Below are 22,565 nucleotides of genomic sequence, written 5' to 3'. Positions count from 1 at the left end.
TCAAGACAATATCAACCTCCAAGCATACGTGACGGTGAGCGACGTACCGGTCGAGCCCTTTGTACTACAATCGGGTATTGGAATTCCAGCCACTTAAGAAAGGACGAGTCGTGGTATATAAAAGTATAAAGCGTCGGACCGTATTACGTGGGGCAAGTATATCGACGAGAAAGCAGCGTTCGGATGGTCTCTGTTCTGGAGCGAAGGTCAGTCCGGTGTGACTTGAAGCAAGAGACGTCCAGAGACAGCAATCGAATCACGATTAGAAATAGACACTTACAACCGAAGGAATGACGTTATGAGTTGGTGATGGTCGACAGATTCAGAAACGTTGCTCAATTCATTGATACATGCGATGCGAACGAGATGAGGAAAGCGACTAACGGCGCGGGCTAAAACACTTTTGATGGTAAGAAAAGAACTGTCAAGCAACGGGCAGCGGGCCCTACGAGAAAGATAGCCGTGTGTCGTCAACGGCACGGAGCGTAAGGAGGAGAGGGAGGGACAAGGCACAACTTGAGCATGAAATCGCTGTGATCGCCCATGCATCAGCTGGGATCCCGGAACGCAGGCACAAGTCCGCACAGTCCACTGGAGAGGCGGAACTATGCCCAAAGACACGAATAGGATTCATAGGATCAATCAAACCCCATCTGTGCCTGTTAAATTTGTTTCGATGTCCGAGTCCATTTGCTTATGCACGTCTCCGCACTAGCGAGCACAAGTATCCCTGCATGCAGCTGAGCCGAGGGACCCCTGTACTACGACCACACTATTGGCTCGAGCCCACCCGCCTTCCGCTTTCCAGGCAAGCTTCATTGGCTGTGCATTTAGGTCCAACGTTCCCTTAAATGCGTCCCGCGACGATGGCCAATGCCTTAGCGAGGTGAAGGAAATGACCCGACAAGGGGCAGGTGGTAACGAATGCGGGTGGTAACGGCGTTGATGAAGGGGGTGTGATGATACGCCTCAGCAGCATTAGTAGATGTGAGGCGCAAGTTCTTACCATATCCTTGGGGGCAGCTGGCTTCAAACAGACGTCGCGGCCACGGTAATTTGCATGATGATTATTGTCGCCGTCCAAAGGTCCACAAAAGCCTCGCCCTATCAGTAACTCTGGACTACCTTTGGCGTTGATGATGAGCCGTGACTGGGAGTTTCAGCCTCTTGACCACGCCGCACACTTGGCCCACCGAGGAAAGCATTGGACAAAGTGGCACGATCATGTCCCGGTCCGAGCTATCAAGCTCGCGATGGCGCCCAACGATCGGGTGCGCCGGTGCGGTGCCGTTGTGCTGTAGCCTGCAATTAGAACTTTGATCTTCATACTTTGATCCTGTTTCGGCCTGACAATTTTGGTGTCTCTGTAGTGTCTCCGAGGTGTCTCAAAAAGGAGACATATGTAGACTACCAAAAAGGTAGGCGATTGCATGAATGAGCAGCCTGATCCTGTACTGCCGAGTCAGGTGTGAGAAGAGGATTTCCTACTTCGAGACGAAAGGATTTATCCGTGCACTCTTGGCGGTGCAAAGGAGCCGAACTCGAGTCCAGATCGACGACGCAATTCTCCAAGCTGGAAATGCCAAATGACTCCAGCCTCATCATTCTTTTTTGCAAGGTTGTCTGATCACAATGCCAGAGCAGAGACGTGATGGTTATCAGTCATGACCCGCCAAGGGATCTAGGCGGAGATATCGGTACATGTGAAAGTTGAGGATCCCAGCATCATCGAGGCCGTCCAGCTACCCCGACAAAATGAAGAGCGGAGTCGGCACCTACCATGACGTTTGACCAGGTTGAGCTTGTTGATTGAGTTATCCCCCACAGACGGGATAGATACAGTTCGGAAGCGCGTTGGAGACGTGATGAAGTGACGTCCTGTTGAGCGCCTCGTAATAAACAGACTTGCCGGGTGGTGGAGATACTGGGGATCCATTATTCGTGAATCCCATCGGGCAAAGTATCGATTCGGTATGCAGGCTGCGAGAATCACAAGGGCAATGTGGTCCACCAGCGGAGAGTGGACCTGATGTGCGGACAGCTGCAGGACGCTACACGAGGGTCTGGCAATCAGCAGAACATTCCATGATGCCCACTGATGCGCGACATAGCAGCTCACGATCCAACAGCCGACGATTGTATGCCACATCAGGTGTTGTTTCGGTATTGCTCGGCGCTATTGAGGTGTTGTCGTCTCAGAAAAGCAAATAGGAGATTTGCGTCGTAATCGGCTACCGCTCCCTGAACTTTCGGCGTCGACGGAAAGCTTAGACAGTATAGCATGACGCGGAAGCGCCGGTGCCGGCCCATCTCACTTTAGCGTGCCCCTCTCGTTGTCTGCGCCATCCCTCCTGGCTTTGCTGGGCTGCCGTGTTCTCAGTGGTTCACCTGCTCAGGTCGCTGGCAGCCAGTGATGGCCGAATCCGTGGGTCAGGGTTCGACAGCCCCGCCCACGCCTGACTAAGCGACCATCACCGAAAATTCGACCATACAGTCATAACAAGCATATCGTGAAATTGCAGACAGCGCATATAGACGGATCGAAACAGGCAAACATGGCGCAATCAGATCAGAATGGACCACAGGCGGTGTCCGCCGAACTGCCGCCAGCGATGGCAGAGGTCAAGTCGCAGAGTGTGGACGACTTGATGAAAGAGATGAACCGCATGCCAATTTTCATGACAAGTTTAGATGAAACAGACGGCGAGGGAGGTGAGAACATGGCGCTGGAGGCGTTGAAAGCCATGGCGTACGAAGGAACCCGTGCCGAAATTGCTGAAAACTTCCGACAACAAGGCAATGAATGCGCACGGGCAAAGCAGTGGACAGACGCGAAAGAGTTCTACGACAAGGCGATAGCAGCGCTCAAAGGCCCACAAACCAACCCGGACCCCGATGCAGAAGGACCAGATGTCATCCCTGTCGAGCTCGATGAAAAGGAGGAAGCAGAGAAGGAAAGAGTGATTGGCGAGGCCGTCTATGTCAACCGCGCATTATGCAATCTCGAGAAGAGTGAGTACGGGAACGAAGGCACGATCCACAAACATGCATGGCGGCCTCTTCACAACACCAATTCGACTGCAGAATGCTAACATGCAGCAGAGAACTACCGCTCTTGCATTCAGGACTGCATAGCGACACTCAAGATCAATCCCGCCAACATCAAGGCTTTCTACAGATCAGGCACTGCTGGTCTTGCACTAGACAAGTTGAAGGAAGCAGCCTGGGCCTGCGACCGAGGATTAGCTCTAGATGCTTCCAACGCCCCTCTCAAGGCCCTCAAAACCAAGATTGATGCTCGAAAGCAGTACATAGATTCCGTCGAAAAGGCACGCCGCGAACGAGAGGAGAAGGCTGCATCAGAGCGAGCAACAATGAAACTTGCATTGCGAAGCCGGAATATCTTGACGCGGAGCACGGAGAAGCCCCCAGATCTGGAAGACGCCACGGTCAAGCTGGAAAACAGCTTGGACCCCTCTTCAACACTCACAGTACCGGTTATTCTGCTTTACCCAATGCACTCGCAATCGGATTTTATCAAGGCGTTCTCTGAGAAGGAGAAGCTAGATGAACATCTCGACTATATCTTCCCACTCCCATGGGATGAGCAACACGAGTACACAATCGACAATGTCGAATCATACATGGAGACCGCAGCGGGTGGTTTGATCAAAGTTGGAAAAAAGATGAGCCTAGGCAAGGTACTGGGAAGCGGGAAGCCGGAGATCGTCGACGGATTGGTGACGATAAGCGTGGTGCCGAAAGACAAGGCTGCTGGTTGGATAGAAGAGTTCAAGAAGCGAAAAGGGAAAACGGCATAAGTTGGCCAAGGGCCATGGCACAACAGCGCGTCTGACCCGACTGCTCCTCGGGCCGAACGATGACGATGTCTAGATGAATCGATGAATGAATGAACAAAAACACGCAAGCTACAGGCGCAACGCGTCCACAGCGCGCCTCACCCATCGCTCATTAGCAAGTTCGCAAAATCTCCGTATATGATCGCTGACGTATTCGCCGCACCGACCATTTCAACGTGCATCGCGTATCCCCACTGCATCACCCCGGCTGGGAAGCTCATCGGGTTAACCGGCTATATCACACCAGTCTTATGAACCTCGAACGCGGACTTGCTCAAATAGTACACAGAGGCTAAATAGGAATCAACATCCCTTCTGGTATTTGACCACCTGCCTGTCCAGATCGCGTTCCCGATGCCTGGTAACGGGACACATGCAAATGCGGCATTCAAGGTATATTGTCTGCATACAAAAGAAAACCTGGCAGCGGCTACGTGCAGCAATGTTTCACGTAGAAATTATTCCCGCTCCTACTTTCCAGGATGCATTTTGCCCTGCAGCTACCAGTTCAGTTCGCGTACCAGGGAAAAGTCGTTCGCACGGCTCGCTTATGCATATGCAAGGTACATTCCGTGTTCCATGGTTCACACGTTGCGCCGCTGGCTGAGCGATAGCTGGTGGGGTGGGGGCTAGGGCCATACCATTTTAGCCGTTGGGCAATATTGGTGGCCTAGAAGCATTCCATTGGTGGTAATATAGAACAATGTCACTGAGGGGTCGGACCAATCACTATAGTTGTTGGGAACAATTTTCATCTATCTCTAAGACTTTTATGTTGGGAGAAATACATTGGTGTGATATGCTGCATGAAGTGGAACTACCATAAAAGCCAATACAAGGGTTGACAATGTCACCCGCTAACGGTTAACAAACATGAACCCGGGTGTGAATTGTACAAGATCAGCCTTCAGCATAAATGATGGTCCTTAACGCCTAGTCTCCGTATGGCTTGCCCGTCGAGACAGGTGTGGATGAACGCTAGATCTGTATGATGTATGTCGAAACATTCTGGTCTGAGGGATAAGCACCGGTAACGTGCCGGTGGTGGAAAGTGAGAGAACTTAATAGCCGTTGTCCCCAACGAAACTGTATCAGAAGGTATAGGTGATGATAGTCTACCGTGAATTGGACCAAGACAGCTGTGAGCGCCGAGCTACTCGTTCTCGTAAAGCTTCTTTTTGCGTGTCATCATGTCTAAATGTAGGGGTTCAAAGTCAGCTTGTATCTCACATGCAGTCCATACAGGGACACTTACCCTTCAGATGGTTCCAAGCGACGTGGCTCATGTATCTGTCAGCGCTGTGGTAGTACTTCTCGCTTTTCCGCGACACCTCGTCTGCCTTGACCTGCTCCAAGTAGCCTAGGAACCTGACATCGGTGCGGCCCAGTTGTCGACGCCCACCAAAATACATCGAGATCTTACGGAGTTTGGCGTCACGGAGAATTCGCAGGCAGTTCATTAGGTAATCATCGTTCAGATAGCGACGCTGCTCGTTGGAGGTGACGTAGGGTGTATCTTTGGGGCGTGCATCATCGAAGACGAAGTCGACATCGCGTAAGTATTGGATGTTCTCGGGTCCGATTGTTCTTAAGAAATGCAAAACATCCTGATAACCGATCTCTTTGGGTACCGGCTCCCAGTACGGTCCACGTGTATCGTAATGACGATGGAAAGAGAACGTATTCTCACCATAAAGGATGGAACAGGCTTCATTGTGCACTAGCTTACAGCTTCTGAGAAACTGGGCGGACTTCGTCAGGCTGTTCCTGGGATCAATGCTTCTCAAGGGAATTCTAAGCCTTGAATCCTTGTCCTTGCGGGCGAAAAGATGGCGATATATAGTGTTTCGGAGCTCGCCTGGTAGATCTGTGAAGCCTTTGAGACGCACTGCAGTTGTTCCCACCTGCTCTGGGCTCACAGTACATAGCTTCTTCGACTTGCCTGGCTGCATCTCATGCAATTTGCCTTGCTGGTTGATGTGTAGGAGGGTGCTATCGAGCTTGACGAAGAGTGGACCGTGAAAACCTAGCGGCACGTTGAACTGCAAGGTCATTGGTGGCTTCTTAGGGCCGTTTCGATGAAAGGCGCCGCCTTCTTCGTTGTCGGTCAGGTCATCAAGCTCTTGGTTGTTGATGACAGGCTCTAGGTGAGGGGATGGAGGCGAGGGACTGCGTTTACGCTTCAGTGCGCCCTTCTTGTTCTTCTTTTTCTTGCCCGAAAGACTGAGTGGATCCATGTCGTCTTCGTCGTCTGGCTCGCTCAGCTCGCTCAACTCGCTGTCGGTTAAGGCGTCAAACTCGGCGTCCTCAAAGTCGACGTAACCTGCAATCCTCTTGATCTTGCCCGCGCTTTTACGAACAGGACGGCCTGTCTTTTGGTTGTATTGCGTTAACTTGGAAGGGCTGCCTAGTTCCGGGCTGGTATCGCGACTGTGAGGTGATGCTGATGACGCTGGAGGAGGTGGGTTCGATGTCTTGAGTTTGGGTGCCATGATGGAAGTTTTTGTATGCGAACAATCAGTTGATGGCGGTGTAATGAGTGCATGCGTGTAAAGGCAGAGGTTGCGGTCAGGATATGGTGTAGGTGAGTAGACGCGGGGTCGATAAACAGAGAAGCGCGTTCAAGGAAGTGACGGCCATTGCGACGCGCGCTTTCCTGGTTCAATGCTCCAGAGGCTATCACTAGTAGCCTTGGCGGCTAGTTGAAGGAGGAGGAGCGATAGTGTGGTCCATCTCATAGCTCGTGAATTTCCATGACTACGAAAGATCCAGCCGCTTGTAGACTGTCACCAACATCCCGTAGACGAGACCTAGGATCGCAAGCTCCGAGAGCTTCTGATGATCTGGTTGCAACCCAAGTTCCAAAGAGGCTTCAGGTGGCCCTGTGTCGTGCTCTTATCGTGATGGACACATTGTCTGGGACGGAGTCGCAGTACCTGGAGTGTGTGGATGCAGCCGTGCCATTCCGGATCTATGTCGCAAGCTTGTGTATAGTGCCTTCGACTCGTTGTGGTGGCATCGTTCGCCTGTTCGTTCCGGATGCACAAAGATATTGTCAATTATAATCATGCTGGGATGTAGCTATGACGTTATAGAACGCCCTTCACGCAGAGCGACAAGAATGGTTTCTGACACTGACGATTACATTGGAATGCTACATACATGGCGACGGACTCCGACAGCGGCATTGAAATAGGGACACTAACATTTCGTGTTCCATTCCAATGCGACGCTGAACAGAGGACAGAAACATCAACAGATGCTTCCTACGCAACGTAGCCGATCATAGATTTTTTCGTCCCCCTAGGTGGTGGGTGCCGGGGCGTGTCAACAGCTCCCACATCGGCCAGCTTGCGCCAGCCAAGTGAGGATGCAGCTGAGTTGAAAGCATTCATATCATCTCGGGTTTAGTTACGTGAAGAAAAGAAGAGAAGACGCGCGACGGAAGCGTTCATATTTTACCGCCGGAGAACGGAGAATCGGCGCCGAGGCCATGACCCCTGCAATGCCGCCGTAGCTCCGTGATTAAGCGGGCGCATCGTTTCGTTGCCTCATTGAGACTACGAGTCCGGCTGGTATCAAGTACGTTTATAAGGTCGCGCCACGCTTCTGCCCTGCCTACCAGACCGAGAGACTATGGCGAACCTCAGAGCAGCCTGCAGAGCGCCTTTGCGCCAGCTCACTTCCCACTCCACAGCTTCAATTGCCACCAACCATGCAAGAATACAGAGGCAACAATGGCGGGGCTATGCGACGAGTATGGATGCACAGCAGAAGGTATGCTTCGCCATGACAGAAATTCACGACTAGCAATGCTAACAAGTCCTAGATTCTCACCCAGGATCTTGAGCAGGCCGATCCTACCGTCTACCAGATCATCAACAGGGTTCGTTGCCACATGTTGAAGCTGTACATGCGAAGACGAAGCTCACGATACTTTTACTACAGGAGAAGAACCGCCAGAAGCACTTCATAAACCTGATTCCTTCTGAAAACTTCACATCACAAGCTGTGCTCGATGCGCTCGGCAGTGTTATGCAAAGTGCGTTCTGCGCATTCTCACACCACAATTCTAAGCTGACATGGCACCATAGACAAGTACTCGGAAGGATACCCGGGCGCGCGATACTACGGAGGAAACGAGCACATTGACGAGGCCGAGCGTCTATGCCAACAGAGAGCGCTCAAGGCATTCGGTTTGAGCCCGGAGGAGTGGGGTGTCAACGTCCAGCGTGAGTCAGTCGACAAAAATGCTATCACCGTCCTCTAACACAACTCTAGCCCTCTCCGGATCGCCCGCAAACCTCTACGCCTACTCTGCCGTTCTCAACACCCACGACCGTATCCTCAGTCTCGACCTTCCCCATGGCGGCCACTTGTCGCACGGCTACCAAACACCTACCAAGAAGATCTCCGCCGTATCCAAATACTACGAAACCCTCCCATACAGGCTCGATGAGAAGACCGGTATCATTGACTACGCAAAGATGTCGGAATTGGCACATCTGTACAGGCCCAAGGTCATCGTTGCAGGTACATCGGCATACAGTCGGTTGATCGAGTACGAGCGCATGCGAAAGCTGGCAGACGACGTTGGCGCGTACCTTCTCTCTGATATGGCTCACATCTCAGGTCTGGTTGCCGCTGGCGTCATCCCCTCTCCATTCCCCCACTCCGATATCGTCACAACTACAACACACAAGTCGCTTCGAGGCCCGCGAGGTGCCATGATCTTCTACCGCAAGGGTGTACGAAAGGTCGACAAGAAGGGCAACAAGGAGATGTATGATTTGGAAGGCCCAATCAACGCATCTGTGTTCCCAGGCCATCAGGGAGGACCTCACAACCACACCATCACTGCTTTGGCTGTAGCCCTGCAGCAAGCCTCAACCAAAGAGTTCAAGGACTACCAGCAGCAGGTTTTGGAAAACGCCAAGGCTCTTGCTCAGCGTCTTGGTGACTCCAAGGAGAACGGCGGTCTCGGCTACAACATTGTTTCAGGCGGCACTGACAACCATCTTGTCCTTGTCGACCTCAAGGACCGCGGCGTGGACGGCGCACGGGTCGAGCGTGTTCTGGAGCTCGTCGGTGTCGCATCGAACAAGAACACTGTTCCTGGTGACAAGTCTGCCATGAAGCCCGGTGGTATTCGTCTTGGAACTCCCGCCATGACAACTCGTGGCTTCCAGACCGAAGACTTCAAGCGTGTGGCCGACGTCGTGCACCGCGCAGTTGGAATCACCCAAAAGTTGGACAAGGATGCTAAGAAGAAGGCCGAAGACACTGGTCGCAAGAACCCCACTAGCGTGGCTGCATTCAAGGAGTACGTTGGCGAGGGTGAGGACATCACCGAGATCATCGAGCTCAAGAAGGAGGTTGAAGATTGGGTATCTACATTCGCCCTGCCGTGGGACAAGGCACAATGATGACGAACAACATAATGAAAACATATGCGCTGTAGCGGGGTTTTGGCGTTGGAGGTGAAGGGGAAATTCCATGTACATATGATAGGCTTCTTTCCACTGCTAAAGGACAATAGCATGTTTGCCTCCACCCCAATTCATACTCACCATCGTTTCATGTCCATTTGCGAGTTTCCTCTTGTTTATTGGATATCAATTCCAACACGATGCCATTCCCTCTCTCCTTTGTCTTTTTATGATTCTCTCACTGCTCAATACGCACCCCCAGTCATTACCAATACCATTCATCACGGAGAAGCAGACGCAGCTCGACATGTTGTGGAGAAGAGATTACACCATTACGACTATGCGTACTATTATTGCGCTCCGTCTTTTTGCCAACTACACCGGGACCGCATTGGTGCTCGCCCAGGACATCACCGCCACGTACACCTCCACGCTCACTTTACCCGTCTTTGAATGCCTTACTCATTTACCAACCACTACGACTTCGGCAATATCACCAAGAATGTTTACCGCTACGGCACAACCTATCTCGACAACCATCGCAGTACTATACCAAACCGCTCAACCTACTCCGATTTCCCCACCCACGCCATCCACAACTACAACAGAACCGACTTGCCATCCCGATATCGAAATGTCCACTCACAGCACATCGAGACACCCTTTGTGGATTCAACCTGCGACTATATCACTACTGTGTTATGATTTCGTTGTCATTGCGGCGTTTGCGTGGTGTTGGGTCATGGGCTGGTTTTGGTGGTGGAAGAAAATCGATAGGAGGGATGTGCAGAGGGTAAGAGAGACGGAGGAATGGAGACGAAGGCTAGTAGTGAACGAGGAGTTTGAGAGGGAGATGCGGAGGTTGGGCATGGTTTGATCTTGGAAAGAAATGACAATTGGACACGGACGGATGAATTCTGTTTTTAAAAGCTCTTCATCCTGCTAATCAGCTATCCGTTGCTGCAGAAATTGTTCATTACATCCGGATCCACCAGATTCATTACATACCGCAACTCTTCCTAGCTAACCATGCATCGTCTGTCCACCCGGGCCCCTCTCCCAAAACTCCAATGTCAGCGCGCTAAGGAAACATGGTATCTCCTTCCTCCCCTCGACCCAATACACGATCTGATCGCGTATCTCGCCTGCAAACTCACTTTGCTCTCCACCAGAGACCTTCATCGTCCCGTTCTCACCATCAAACACTATGCTGTTCTCCCCTTCCTCATCGGCAGGCTTAAACATACTGGTGACCTTGACCCGTCCGTTAGGCATAAAGTCCAGCTTCCAGCCCAGAATGGATGCAACAGCTTCCCTGAACTCGAGGGATTTCGCCGTCCAGATTTGTTTCAGACGTACAATCTTCTTAGACGAAGAAGCGAGCTGAGCTTTCAGTTCTTCGAGCTCGTCTCTAGCCGCATCGAGCGTGGCCAGTGGGACCGTGGATGGCGGTGTCTTTTGGTTCTCGAGCTGGTCCAGGAGCTGAGCGTTGGCTTCGCGGAGGTTGCGTACGGTGCTTAGTTTGAGGGCTTCCGCGTCGGCGGTAGGGTTAGATTTTAGCTCTAGGACTCGTGTTCGAGAAGACTCCTTTAGCTTCTTAAGCTGTGAGTGCTGAGCTTTGTATTCGGCCTCGACGAGCTTCATCTTCTTCTGCAGGGCGCCGAGGTCATCTTGTAACTGGCGGTTCTTTCGGCGCAGCTCGCCTACGCGTTCCTCATTCTCGTCCGTATCAAGAGCACGCTTTTGGCCTGTGGTGGCAGCAACAGGCTTCTCTAAACTGTTGAACTCTTTTTGCAGAGTATCAACTTCTTTACGATATTGGTCGACGAGATCTTCGAGCTCCTTTATCCGTTCAGACTTTGCAGCATCGAATGTGTCAGGCTGCATCTCGCGCTCTTCGTCGTCGAAAGCTTTGACTTGGGCACGTAAGAAGTCGACTTCTTTAGTCGCTAACGCTTTCTGTCGTTCAAACCTGGCCCGTACCTTTGCGTCGGCACCATTCCCTGCGGCAGTGTTTCCAGCTGCCTTAAGTTGCTGAATCTCAGCCTGTAATTTGGCCTTCTCCTCTTCGAGTGCTTGTATGTTGGCCTCTTTGACAATGAGCTCGGGCTTGATCTCGCCAAGTTTGTTGATGAGATCAGTCCTTTCTATGCGCTCTTGGATGAAAGCTCTCGCGAGGTCTTGAGGTGTTTCAAAGAGCACTTCGCCGTGTATCTCTGCTTCTGCCTCGAGGTACGACGTCCATGAATGGCGCTCTTCTTCTAGAACCTGCTTTCTCAGCTCAGCCTCTCCCAATTGCCGTTCCAAGTCATCCATGGTACGCAGCTTCGCCTGTAGCGACCTCTTCTCCTCCTCGACTACCTCAATCGCCTTGTGTTGTTTCCGATACTGCTTGAGCTCGGTATTCTGCTCCCTCGTCAGGGTCTCGAGCTTCTTAATGTGTGCGACCTGGTCAGAAAGCTCCCTCTTGATGACTGCCAGCGTCTCAGCATCTCCCGTAATTGCCTTGAGGCGCAACACCTCAGCCTCCATCTGATCGACTTCCTCCTCCTTCTGCGCGAGCTTCTTCTGTGCCATCTGCAAAGCGTTGACCTTGGCTTGTAGATCTGCCTGCACCTCCTCGACACTCTCCTTGAGCGCCTTGTGTTCGGTTTGTAGTGTGTTATATTGGTGCTCATTCTGCCGCTGCGATGTCGACAACTCCTCTTTGACCTCATCGTATTCTTCTTGTAGTGATTGCGCTCTTTCTTGAGACTCGCGCAATCGCCTTTCCAGCGCCTGTCGCTCGTTGGCAGCCCGTGTTTGTACCTCGGCCATTTCCTTGGTCAGCGCATCGTGTTTCTTCGCGGTAAGGGTGTTGGATGCCTCGACCTGCTGCGCTTTACGAAAGTCGGCATCGGCGCGGTTTTGGGCATCGCGGAGTTCTTGCGCATGTTCCAACTTCATCATCTCCTTCTCCTGCTTCGCTGTTTCGAGCTCATATCGCAGGGTATTGAGTTGGGCGCGGAGATCCTCATTGATGGGGTCCGAGGGGACAACCGTGTGCGGCGCATTCTGCGAGGCTCGCAATGTGGTTCGGAACGTTTCGCGGAGAGGTTCTCGTTTGGCGGTGGCAGGCGCAGGCGTTGGCTCCTCTTCCTCGCCAGTGAGGAAGTTGAAGGACGGCTGTGTGGTGTTGCGCACTGCCATGGCGGCAGCGACTCCTTGTTGTTTTGTTTGTTATGGAGAAACTGTGTTGGGGGCGTGTGCAATCGCTGTCGGTACGCTGAGGCAGCAACTATGCCATTGTGTATCGTCGGGTAATTTTTGCTCTTTCCAGCAGTGGCGTCGAGTTCGGGCGAGTGGTGGGTAAATAAACGTTGTTCTTGTTGTCGCAAGCATCGTGTCTGGGGTTCAAGGCGCCGCCCGGACAAAGCCGCCTTGGGCCTAGCGTGTGAGGTGCATTCGGCGCGCAGGCACGTGGCTTTCACTTTACACAGGTCATGTCACAACTCTCGGGTATGCCGCAGACATAGATTCCTTGTTCGTTCTCAGATACAGGATAATTATCAATATGCTCACGGCTGCATCTCAAGTGAGGGCCTACCGATCCCTACTCCCTTACATCCGCCCAAGCCTTCGAAAAGACATCGCTTTTGCCGTCTCTCCAGCCCCATGCGACGCAGTAATGCCGGAGTAACATTTCCAGTTCCTCCAGCTCGTCTAGGAATTCCAAACCAGCGATGCGCTCCTTCTCCTCATCACTAGTCCATCTTCGCCAGATAGTGTTTGTATCTGCGACCTTGGCTCCGTCTGTCAAGCCATAGCCCTGTAAGCGTGCGCGTTGGTCGCCCAACTCGGGATATGCCGTCAATGTGTGAAGGTGGATGTTTCGGCTCTGGAGGTTCGATATCATGGTCCGGCCAAAGGCATCTTGGGGTAGGATAGGCTCGTAGAGTATGAGAGAGGCGGGCGTTGCAGGGTGTAGGTAATGCGTCAATAATGATGACACTATCGATTTTACTGTCGAAGGCTGCAAGTAAACCAGGCACATCTCGGACAAGATCAATGTAGGTATGCTCGGGTCCAGGTTGGGTATCTGAGGTAGGGGCGCCTCTTCTGACGAACTCGCCAGAGACCGTAAGTCAAGCGCATGAATGTTGTAGGTATCCGAATAGTACGAGTCCAAAGTTGACGGCATGTGTAAGAGCTTCCGATGCAGTAGCGGTTGCCTCTGTATGGCGGCTATCTTGGCCTGTGTGTTGGTAGGGAAGTCGATCTCATGGTATACGAGGCGCGTCTGAGGGTATAGGTCGAGAAGGCGGAAGAATCGCGTGTCAGTGCCAGCACCGAGGGAGACGATCTGCTTCGCCGACGACGGGTGGGTAGTGAGGAACTTGGCGACTAAGAGGTCGATGGCCGAGGTGCGAACATAAGTGCCCCGGTTGAGCAATGGCAGTTTCCTTGTCGTCTGCTGTGTCGCAAACAGCTTCGCATACGGGTCGTGAAGATAGCCAAGCTCTACACAGCTCACCCTGCTCCCCGCCGCATCTTGATCCGTAGCCTTGACGGCATTGTCGAGAACTTGTGCCCGTCCCTCGCTAGAAGTACCAAGGCCGCCTCTTCCACGTCCTCTGCCTCGTGATGATCCGCCACGGCCTTGTCCGAGAAGTGTTCGTAGATTGGGGATTTCGTTTGAAGAGGCCATGTTCAGGTTCGAGATGGGCGGAATTGGTGGGGGTCCAGCTCCAGGTTCCGCGCTAGCGCTGCATGCCAAGCCGACGCCCGGCCTGCCCTTTGGGACTTCTGGAGATTTCTTTGACGCGACCGACTTCACTCACCTGTTGCGCCGACACCCCAACCCTACATCCTTACTCCACAATCAACGTTAGCGACGGCAAACATGGAAGGCGAAAAGTACGGCGCGTCTCTTATTCGCCTGTGGAGAGTCTGGCGGACAACCAAGGAGATGATGAACGACCGGGTGGGTTGCGCATGCGCTTTGGAACACCATGGACTGCGCGCTGACTGTACATAAAGGGCTACATGATTGTCGAAGACGACATGACCATGTCGCTCGAAGAGTTCGCCAGGAAATATGCGCGCGAGGACGGCGAGCCTGAGTATGCGCCAAACCATGCCCATCTCTAGGCCCCAGTACTGACCTTTTACCAGCCGTTCGCGCCTCAACTTCTCCTGCCAGCCCTCCGAAGATATGCTCGCAAAGTACACCGACGCCCCGACAAAGAAGAACCCGAACCCCCAGCCCAATATCGGTACCATCTGGATCGAGTTCAACGCAGACGAGAACGTCGGAATGAAGCAACTGCGCGACTACATGTCCCATCTTGTCAACGGTTCCTTCCACTCCGGTATCATGGTCACCGTAAAGCCCATGACGGGTATGGCCATTCGACTCCTGCGCGGCGCGACAAGCATCACCGATGGTCCCAAGGGCGGTGTAGAGGTCTTTGTTGAGCAAGATTTGCTCGTCAACATCACAAAGCACGAGTTGGTGCCCAAGCATGTCCTGCTGAGCGACGAGGAGAAGCAGCAACTGCTCCAGCGATACCGTTTGAAGCAGACACAGCTGCCCAGAATCCAGTCCACCGACCCGGTCGCCAAGTACCTAGGCCTGAGGAGAGGCTCTGTTGTCAAGATTATCCGAAAATCCGAGACAGCCGGTCGATACGCCAGTTACCGATGGGTCATATAAGCATTCGAGGCATGGACAAGATGCAGTGCAACAGGAGATCATTGTTTGCGTACAGCGTACCGTGCAAGCTAAAGCGCGCATGCGTAATTCCTCCAACCGTGCATAGGCACTCAGATTGGAGCAGGCATCGAGACTGATGTAGCATTCGGCGAGGCGTTTGGCGATGGAAAAGGACTTGGTTTTTGACACATCACTTTTGTACTATCTGAGAGGAGAGGCGAGGACGCGCGAATCAAAGTTCTAAGTCTTCAGCTTGGCCAAGTGCAATACCCTAGGGCGACTCGAGCTCGTGAACTGACAACCCGAAATGCTATAGCACATGCGACACCCTGTATCCTCCATGCCACCAATGAAACAGATGAACCACGAAATCACATCCTACCCATCCATGTCGCCTGCGCCGTCTCCCCGAACCACGCTATAGCTGCATATCTCGCAACCCTTGGTTCACCTACGAATTATACCCACTCCAACCTTCCCATCCAAGTAACTCTCTTCAAAAACCATGGAAAGCTGTAACCCAGCATTGCCCTGATCGGTCAAATACACCCATCATCCATTCAAAGAAGCAATATCCTATTCGGGCATCTGCTAACTAGAAACACGGTTAACGCGGGGCGCTTAAGTACCTTTGTACCGTTCCTTCACCGTTCAGCGGAGTGCGGCATGTGGAGCCGACCTGGCTTGGCAGTGGTTCGAGAGGGGTATGTGGTGTTGAACTGGTCGGAGAGCTGGTAATGGTGATGATGATGGGTGGAATTACCGGTGAGCCCTGGTGGGGGTTGGTAGTGGTGCTTATGCTAAGCAGAGTGGGCTGGGGCTGAGATACTAATCTAGTTCGTATGCAACAGGCCAGATTAGGTAGTTGGTAGTGCTGGAATGTCAATTGTGCTTGTCTCGAATACATCACGATGACAGTACGAGTGTAATTGTAATAGACAAAGATGCATTGTGCCCGACTGCGGGTATCATGCTAACTACACTTTGCGCCTTGACTATGCGGAAAACAGTAATCGTACACGAGACCAAGACATCGATAAGGTATATAACATGAAAGCAGAATGCGGAAATGATTAATGACGAAATTGAAAGGTGAATCGCAGTCGACAAGCCTGCTGTATGCCTGCCTTAGGACTCGTCGTCTTCCTGCTCAAATGTCTCAGAGAAGTTGATCAGGGAGGTGAGCCTATCCGGTGACTCCTCAATACCCAGGATCTCTCGCTTGGCCTTGTCAGCTAACCACGTATGCGGTATTAGCATGATCTCGCTCTTGTTATTCCTGGCGAGTCGTGTTTTTTCTTTCTTCGTAGTTAATGATTTTAATGACTTGGCCGTAGAATCAGTAGCAGTGAGGGCATCACTCCGTCTGAGGCGATGCTCAAGGATATCAACATCAATCGTTCGTAGCGCAACCACATGGTAAATGTACACTTTCTTTTTCTGGCCATAACGGCGACTTCGGGCGATCGCCTGTGCCATAGCGGAATCGTAATCATATTGTGTCTTTGCTAGGAAGGGTGACACAAAGACGACGTGGTTGGCGATTGTAAGATTGCTGCGAATGGTCAGTAAGAGGAGAGTTTCTATAGGAACAAAGAGGACCTACACGCCAGCTGCAGATTCACTCCCAAGATTGAGTATGATAAGCGTCTTTCTTGTCTTTGGATCTTTGTTTGTTTTAAACTCCTCCATGGGCTTAGCTGAAGCAGTGTGTCGACCTCGACCTGGCGAATGGTACGAAATGTCGTAATGATCAAACACAGTTTCGAGAATGCTAATAATCTCTTCGTTCGGCGCAAAGACTATGCCCTGGTCGGAAGCCGGCATTCGGTGATTGATTTGAACCACGGTCTCAAGTTTGTTGCCAAAGCCTTGCACAGTATCCTGACCTTCGTTCGAACCAAGATCGGCCATTCGGATCAGGTTACCCTCGCTCGCATGAGAGTTGCAGCCAGGATGAACGCAGGTCTCGTCATCAGTCCGTAGTTCAAGACACTCTTTGCATGCAGTATGTCCGCAGTGTGGTATAGAGAAGAGCAGTCGAAGGTCGACAGTGCCTTTGCAACTAGGAGAACTGCAGCGAAGAGGCTGAATCTTGTCAAGAGCTGCAAGTTGTAGATGATCGCGGATAGATACGACAAATCGTTTCGATCTTGTCCTATGCGCGAGTTCAAGAGAAATGTCGCGGAGTTGCGAGAGCTGCTGTTTAATCATTCGCTCGCGTTGAACCTTCGATGTCTCTTCAAGAGCAGTAGTATCTCTCCTTGGCGTCTTCTGGGCTGTTTTCAACATCGCGCGAACACGTTGGCTGGATTCATCATCTCCAAGCCAATTGTATTGCGAGACGTCCTTCTTGTAATGACCATACAGCTCCTTGATGCCCGATTCGGTGTTTGAAATCTGTTCCATTGAGCCCTCGAACTCAGATAGCAGTCTCAACAGTTCTTTCTCAGTGCTGCGGAGCTGACGCGAGCGCTTCTCAATCAAGACTTCGAGCGCTGACCTGCCCTCTTCGGTCTCAAAGATCAACGCACACCTTAGCAGCGCTTCTTCAGCACTTGCAGAGCCCTCTAGGCTGTCATTCAACCTGCTGCTCCTGTCTGAGCCTGACTTCTTGTTGAGCTTCTTGATTTGCATCTTTTGGGAGATGAGGTATTGCGAAAGCTCCAGATAGAGCGCGTGGTGAGCGACATCTAGATCTACCGACAAGAGCTTTTCTGAGCATTGGATATGGCGGAGCTCGGCTTCATTCTGTCTCACGAAGTTATCGAGAAACTCTTGTGCGCGTTGATGCCTGCCTTCATGCCACTGTCGTGACATGACTTCGGTTTGCGACAAGAAGCTCTCAACATCTGTCTGATCCAGTCTCGATGTCTTTTCCGCCGAAGTCGTGAACAGTGCCGTCGCCACAGAAATATCGACCAAGTTTCACACCAAGAAAGGACGCCAATTGATTGACATCAGAGAAGTTGGCCAAGGCTGGTGTTCCCGAGAGGCACCAGCGTTTGTGTGCAGCTATCTTCTTGATACTCGTGGCCACAAAGTTACTCCCAATCTTGTTGTTGTCGTTAAGGTAATGGTACTCATCGACGATGATCCGGTTGAACTGAAAGAGATGCAACAGTGGCGCCAAGTTTGACGAGCTATCTGCTTCAGAGTTGGCTTTCGTCTTGACTCGTTTTGAAGGTCTTGACGGCAGCTGAGTGCTGAACGACTCATACGCAGCACCATGGAGAATCTTAACAGGTAGTGTCACTTGGAATTCAGGCTTCAGTAGCCGCTCGTCCAGGAGTTGCTCCGTCAGCCGTTTGAAATGCTTATAGTCATGACGCTGGTACACTGCCAACTGACTTGGGATCTCGCTGACTGCTTTAGCCAGCCAGCAACTGAATGCACGGCGACTGGTCTTGAGAGGCTCAGGCAAGGCCGTGAATTTTGCCAGTTCCGAAATGTAACCTTCCTCAGAGAATAGCGTCCAAGAAACGATGACAATCCTGCTTTGTAGGAAATCTTCGATGGTAAGACTCTTCAGCTGACTGTAGTTCTCTATGATAAGGACGTTGTAGTTGTCGAATTCCTCTGAACCTAGGAATTCTTGGAGCTCTGTGCTCCATTGATGAGTAATATGTGGAGGACAAACGACTAATGTTGCAGCAGAGTCTAAACGTCGGGGTTGTTTAGCTGCCAAGGGCTGGTTGCGCTTGATGAGTTCCTCGGGTGTGACCTGATGGAGTTTACTCTGGATTAGTCCTATACTTGCAACAGTCTTGCCGAACGAAGGTTGATCGGCCAACACACCACCCCGAACGATCTTCTGTCTTGACCTGAGCTTCTGCTCTCCAACCCAAACCTGGAAAAACAGACTCTTCTGTCTCACAGATAGTTATTGGTCTTCCTATCTCTTGCTCTGCCATCCATGTAACAGACTTCTGTGCACCGCGTAGGCACCCTGGTAGCGTAAACAGAGCATCACGAAGGTCGTTCGAATTGCTTTGCAACCGGAATTTCGGGAATGGCTGTGAAGGTAAATCAGCGTGGTCCGTGACTAGCCTCCAGGAAGTGGTTGCAGAGTCCGCCTCGGGAAGTCTCCCTTGAGCACGATGGACCAAAGACATGATATCGACGCCCACCCGAATTCGTGTTCCTGATGCATCACTTGAAGCCTCTAGTTGGACTATGGTAGGGCGTTGCTTGATGGCACGTTCGAATGTGGCAGCGGCTCGACGATCCTCGTGTGCCGTCGCTACACCGTTTTCCACGCTCCAAAGTATCTCTGGATAGATTGGCGCGCAAGAGCACTCGCTCTGCCAGTCCAAGTGCACTACTTGCCAGGATAGGCATTGCGGCAGCGTTTTGGCACTCTTCAATGCCCACGAGTAGTCTGCGAAAGTTTGGACGGAGAGTTCATCGTGGAGAAAGACGTCTAAGCAGGTAAGCGTTTGTGAGCAATCTGGCATAACACTGTCAACCAGACGTCCTTCCTCAAGAAAGTCCGCGTGCAAAGATACAGCCGCTGGTACTAGTGTCATCGCAGCAGGAGCCCAAACGTCAACAACTGTGGTTGTGATGGCGTGTACACGCCCGTCCTCCATATGCCATGGTCGCCAAGATGGATGTACGCGAGCAAGGGAACTACGGCTCTCACCATAGTGTTTCCGGGTATGGTCGCGACTGAACACGAAGCTGTCGTGCTCTGGCCAGCCAATGGGGTCGGGATCTAGAAACATGTACATGTCGTGCACTGCCATTGATCGCTTGTATAAACTTGTAAAAGCAGTCCCGCAATGTGGTAGGTGCTCATAATCGCCGACAGTGGCCGTCAGACTGTCGCTTTTAATCTTGATTCTCTTTGGCACGGTTTCTTCTTTGTAGTCCGAGAGGCCAAGTCTGCTCCTGCATGAGCTAATCTTCTCGAATGAGCCGCTCACATCAACGACAAGATCCTTGGTAGAGGGTATGCGCACTCTCCATTCAACGTTGAGAAGTGTATCTGCAACGGTAGCTTGCGCGATCGGATTACTGAGGAATTTCCGCAAGGTACTGTTGCCAGGAAGATGTGTTGGACATTTGACAAATAAGGACCACTGTATATGGTCACCCACCACTAGCTCAACTGTAGCCTGGTGCGAGCTGTAGGTGATCTTCCACTGGTTGTAGTCTCGGGAGAATCCGCCCATGCAGAAATACTGAGAGCCCAGCTGCGCTTCCGAAACAGTAGCCAGATACCCATCTAGTATTGGGTCCTTCGCGCCTAGCTTGGAAGCCAGATGACTGATGTCAGGAAAAACGTCGAACTTCAACCGTGAAGGCATAAGTTGCCTCCATCGCCTGATGAGTTCGTCGGGTGGCGTTATCCGGTGACTGGTTGGTACGATTGTCCTGTAGACGTGCTTGGGGTTACCCGCGCATGATGAGCAGGCTAAGTGTCCGCACGCTGAGCAGATCTGAATTGCGGACTTGCTTATGGCCTGTTTGCCTTCGCAATTACACATACGCGCACTCGACTTGGCTTCTTGCTGGAGCTTGACAAGGTTGAGATCCTCGTAAGTGCTAGGCTGAAGGAAAGTACGCTTCAGCATGCTAGGCTCTGTGATCATGTTACTGTCAGGTGGAGCAGATAATGTTTTGCCACCTGACTTTGCCTGATAGGGGCGGAAGGCTTTGCATCCAACAATGAGAGCAGAGATAAGAGAGGCCCCGATCACCGTCGTGGACATGGCATTGCCGGCAAGATTCTGCAAGTCCTTTTGGGTTTCGTTGGCGAACAGCAACCTATCAAGAGGCATGCCCTGAAGCATCAAAAGCTGGCTACCGTTGAGGGCGTGTTGCCGGTTGCTCGCAAAATCTTGTCCACCTGGGGTAATACACGGCGCGATTCCCAAATCTGCTTTGAACCGATCCACGTTCTGGCTGACGTCCCACAACGCCATCTTGTAAAGAGAATCGTAACCTTTCGCTGCAGCTTCCAGATGAGCAATGTCTATCGCATCGTGTACTCTTGAGGACTGCGAGATGTAAGACTTCCTGTCGGCGAAATCAGGGGGTCTGCACAACTGTTAGTTTGGGTGTCATTGACGACAGCAGGATTACGTGAACTTACAGAACGGTGCCGTTATCGCTGCGTCGGCTGATGGGGCTTAGTATTCCCAGCCTCTTCTCGGAGCGAATGTGATCGTTTCGTAATCTACATAGAGCCTAATCTGGCTCATTCTTCAATAAGCTATGACCGCTTGACTCTTTCAGCGATTCTGGGAGGAACGCTTCGTACGGACTACTGCACTGTCTCTCCAGATTTCGCATCAAGTCTTTCCACTGGCTTGTCGCGCTCTTGACACCTTTGCCGAAAAGAGTACGTTCGATCGCAATCATATACATGCGCTCTCTCGTTTGAGGTAGGTAGTAGTTTTTCGTGTCGCAATAAATCCACTGGGCTTCGTATCCGATTCTGTCAAATCTGCGCATAACGTCATCCCACGTCTTCTTCTCGTTCTTGACGTTCTCAAGCAACACTATGCTTGGGCGGAAGCGATCCGTATATGCATACATTCCCTGGAATGTGTCGCCTGACTCGCCACCATCATCCAATGTCTTTCCCCTGGTGTTCAACCTAGAAAGATCTTTGTAGACGGAGCCCGCAATAAGGATGTCCACATCTGTGGGGATATCCAATTCTGCGCCATATGCTGTCACTGCCGTGGTGGCGGACTCGCGAATGAAGTCACGGACATCTCTGAACAACCGTTTTGGGGCGAAGTTTCTCTCTATGTAGCCCTGCTTGAATACTTCGATTTCGGCAGAGAACTCTTGCTGAATTTGCATCGGAGTACGTCCTGTTGCCACCAAGGCTTTCGAGATCTCATCAAGCGCAAGCAAAGGAGATTCTGTGCCAGAACACATTGTGGCAACCCTGATAGGTCTTTCTCCTAGAGTTTTCAAGGCTTCGCAAAGACCGAGTTGCACAGCTTTGGTAGTCATGTCAGACATACATTCCTGAATGCTTGAAAAGCGGCGGAAGGCTTAGGTCAATGCCCTTGTCGGCTCGAGTAGATTCGCCAGGCTTGTGCTGTCTGCGTGGTTTCGGTTTGGGGTTGTCATCTTCAACAGCGATGCTCTCTTCGTCCAGCATGATGTCTAGCGACCCAGGGTCGCTTATGGCTGATACTTTGTCTTCGTCTTCGGAAGAGACAAGCTCAATGTCGGCTTCGCTCTCTTCATCCGTTGCGGAGGACACGTAAACATCGGATTCGGATTCGTCTTCAGCTGTGAGATCCGACGGGTCATCGGGGAACTGCTCAACGTAAGATACCCTTGGCCGAGCTCTGATGGAGCGTCCGCCAAGATGAAGGCTCGATGTGCCGCTGCCTTTGCTTTGATCAGTATCGGCTTCCTCCATCAGGAGATCCTCACCAGATGCTGTGTCGAGCTCGAGATCATCCCCTAATCTGAGATCATTCGAAGTTATAGGCGAAGGTAGTCCATCGTCGGCATCTTGTGTCTGGTCGTTTGCGTCTACAAGTTGCTCTGATGTCCTCGTGCTTTCGCGCAAACTTGACCCTGTTGGGCTTGACCTTGGGCTAGCAA

General features: G+C 51.8%; 9 protein-coding genes across 9 annotated transcripts; 4 read left to right on the top strand and 5 right to left on the bottom strand.

Moving 5' to 3' along the window:
• Positions 1 to 1,491: 1,491 nt before the first annotated feature.
• On the bottom strand, positions 1,492 to 2,352 carry CC77DRAFT_380112 (hypothetical protein). The gene has a single exon (XM_018531437.1). The coding sequence runs from the start codon at positions 2,147 to 2,149 to the stop codon at positions 1,682 to 1,684; it is 468 nt and encodes a 155-aa protein (XP_018381934.1). The 5' UTR covers positions 2,150 to 2,352; the 3' UTR covers positions 1,492 to 1,681.
• Positions 2,353 to 4,018, top strand: CC77DRAFT_380113 (tetratricopeptide repeat protein 4). The gene is made up of 2 exons (XM_018531438.1): positions 2,353 to 3,012; positions 3,103 to 4,018. Exons 1-2 carry the CDS (start codon positions 2,556 to 2,558, stop codon positions 3,819 to 3,821), a joined length of 1,176 nt encoding a protein of 391 aa, XP_018381933.1. The 5' UTR covers positions 2,353 to 2,555; the 3' UTR covers positions 3,822 to 4,018.
• Positions 4,019 to 4,613: 595 nt separating this feature from the next.
• On the bottom strand, positions 4,614 to 6,482 carry CC77DRAFT_380084 (hypothetical protein). The gene is made up of 2 exons (XM_018531435.1): positions 5,116 to 6,482; positions 4,614 to 5,054 (listed from the first exon to the last, which is right to left on the bottom strand). The coding sequence occupies exons 1-2, from the start codon at positions 6,350 to 6,352 to the stop codon at positions 5,014 to 5,016; spliced, it is 1,278 nt and encodes a 425-aa protein (XP_018381932.1). The 5' UTR covers positions 6,353 to 6,482; the 3' UTR covers positions 4,614 to 5,013.
• A 995-nt stretch (positions 6,483 to 7,477) lies between these two features.
• On the top strand, positions 7,478 to 9,441 carry CC77DRAFT_996946 (SHMT-domain-containing protein). Its single transcript, XM_018536492.1, has 5 exons — positions 7,478 to 7,637; positions 7,690 to 7,746; positions 7,809 to 7,902; positions 7,955 to 8,092; positions 8,142 to 9,441. Exons 1-5 carry the CDS (start codon positions 7,497 to 7,499, stop codon positions 9,284 to 9,286), a joined length of 1,575 nt encoding a protein of 524 aa, XP_018381931.1. The 5' UTR covers positions 7,478 to 7,496; the 3' UTR covers positions 9,287 to 9,441.
• Positions 9,442 to 9,540: 99 nt separating this feature from the next.
• Positions 9,541 to 10,095, top strand: CC77DRAFT_1023868 (hypothetical protein). Its single transcript, XM_018525751.1, has one exon. The coding sequence runs from the start codon at positions 9,743 to 9,745 to the stop codon at positions 9,992 to 9,994; it is 252 nt and encodes an 83-aa protein (XP_018381930.1). The 5' UTR covers positions 9,541 to 9,742; the 3' UTR covers positions 9,995 to 10,095.
• Positions 10,096 to 10,217: 122 nt separating this feature from the next.
• Positions 10,218 to 12,681, bottom strand: CC77DRAFT_1023867 (MAD-domain-containing protein). Its single transcript, XM_018525750.1, has one exon. The coding sequence runs from the start codon at positions 12,476 to 12,478 to the stop codon at positions 10,313 to 10,315; it is 2,166 nt and encodes a 721-aa protein (XP_018381929.1). The 5' UTR covers positions 12,479 to 12,681; the 3' UTR covers positions 10,218 to 10,312.
• A 108-nt stretch (positions 12,682 to 12,789) lies between these two features.
• CC77DRAFT_1023866 (leucine carboxyl methyltransferase) lies at positions 12,790 to 14,199 on the bottom strand. Its single transcript, XM_018525749.1, has one exon. It carries the CDS (start codon positions 13,974 to 13,976, stop codon positions 12,882 to 12,884), a length of 1,095 nt encoding a protein of 364 aa, XP_018381928.1. The 5' UTR covers positions 13,977 to 14,199; the 3' UTR covers positions 12,790 to 12,881.
• On the top strand, positions 14,172 to 14,984 carry CC77DRAFT_1034083 (DNA-directed RNA polymerases I; the record flags this gene model as incomplete). The annotated part of the gene is made up of 3 exons (XM_018526841.1): positions 14,172 to 14,252; positions 14,309 to 14,391; positions 14,444 to 14,984. The coding sequence occupies 3 exons, from the start codon at positions 14,172 to 14,174 to the stop codon at positions 14,982 to 14,984; spliced, it is 705 nt and encodes a 234-aa protein (XP_018381927.1).
• Positions 14,985 to 16,073: 1,089 nt separating this feature from the next.
• CC77DRAFT_1053191 (hypothetical protein) lies at positions 16,074 to 22,377 on the bottom strand (the record flags this gene model as incomplete). Its single annotated transcript, XM_018527732.1, has 7 exons — positions 16,074 to 16,539; positions 16,591 to 17,836; positions 17,919 to 18,834; positions 19,115 to 21,029; positions 21,085 to 21,168; positions 21,253 to 21,891; positions 21,971 to 22,377. The coding sequence occupies 7 exons, from the start codon at positions 22,375 to 22,377 to the stop codon at positions 16,113 to 16,115; spliced, it is 5,634 nt and encodes a 1,877-aa protein (XP_018381926.1). The 3' UTR covers positions 16,074 to 16,112.
• Between the last annotated feature and the right edge of the window lie 188 nt (positions 22,378 to 22,565).

This window comes from Alternaria alternata (assembly GCF_001642055.1).
Source record: "Alternaria alternata strain SRC1lrK2f unplaced genomic scaffold CC77scaffold_21, whole genome shotgun sequence".
Lineage (NCBI taxonomy): Eukaryota > Fungi > Ascomycota > Dothideomycetes > Pleosporales > Pleosporaceae > Alternaria > Alternaria alternata.
Note: the sequence above shows the minus strand (reverse complement) of the source record. Positions and strands in the feature narration are given on the sequence as shown.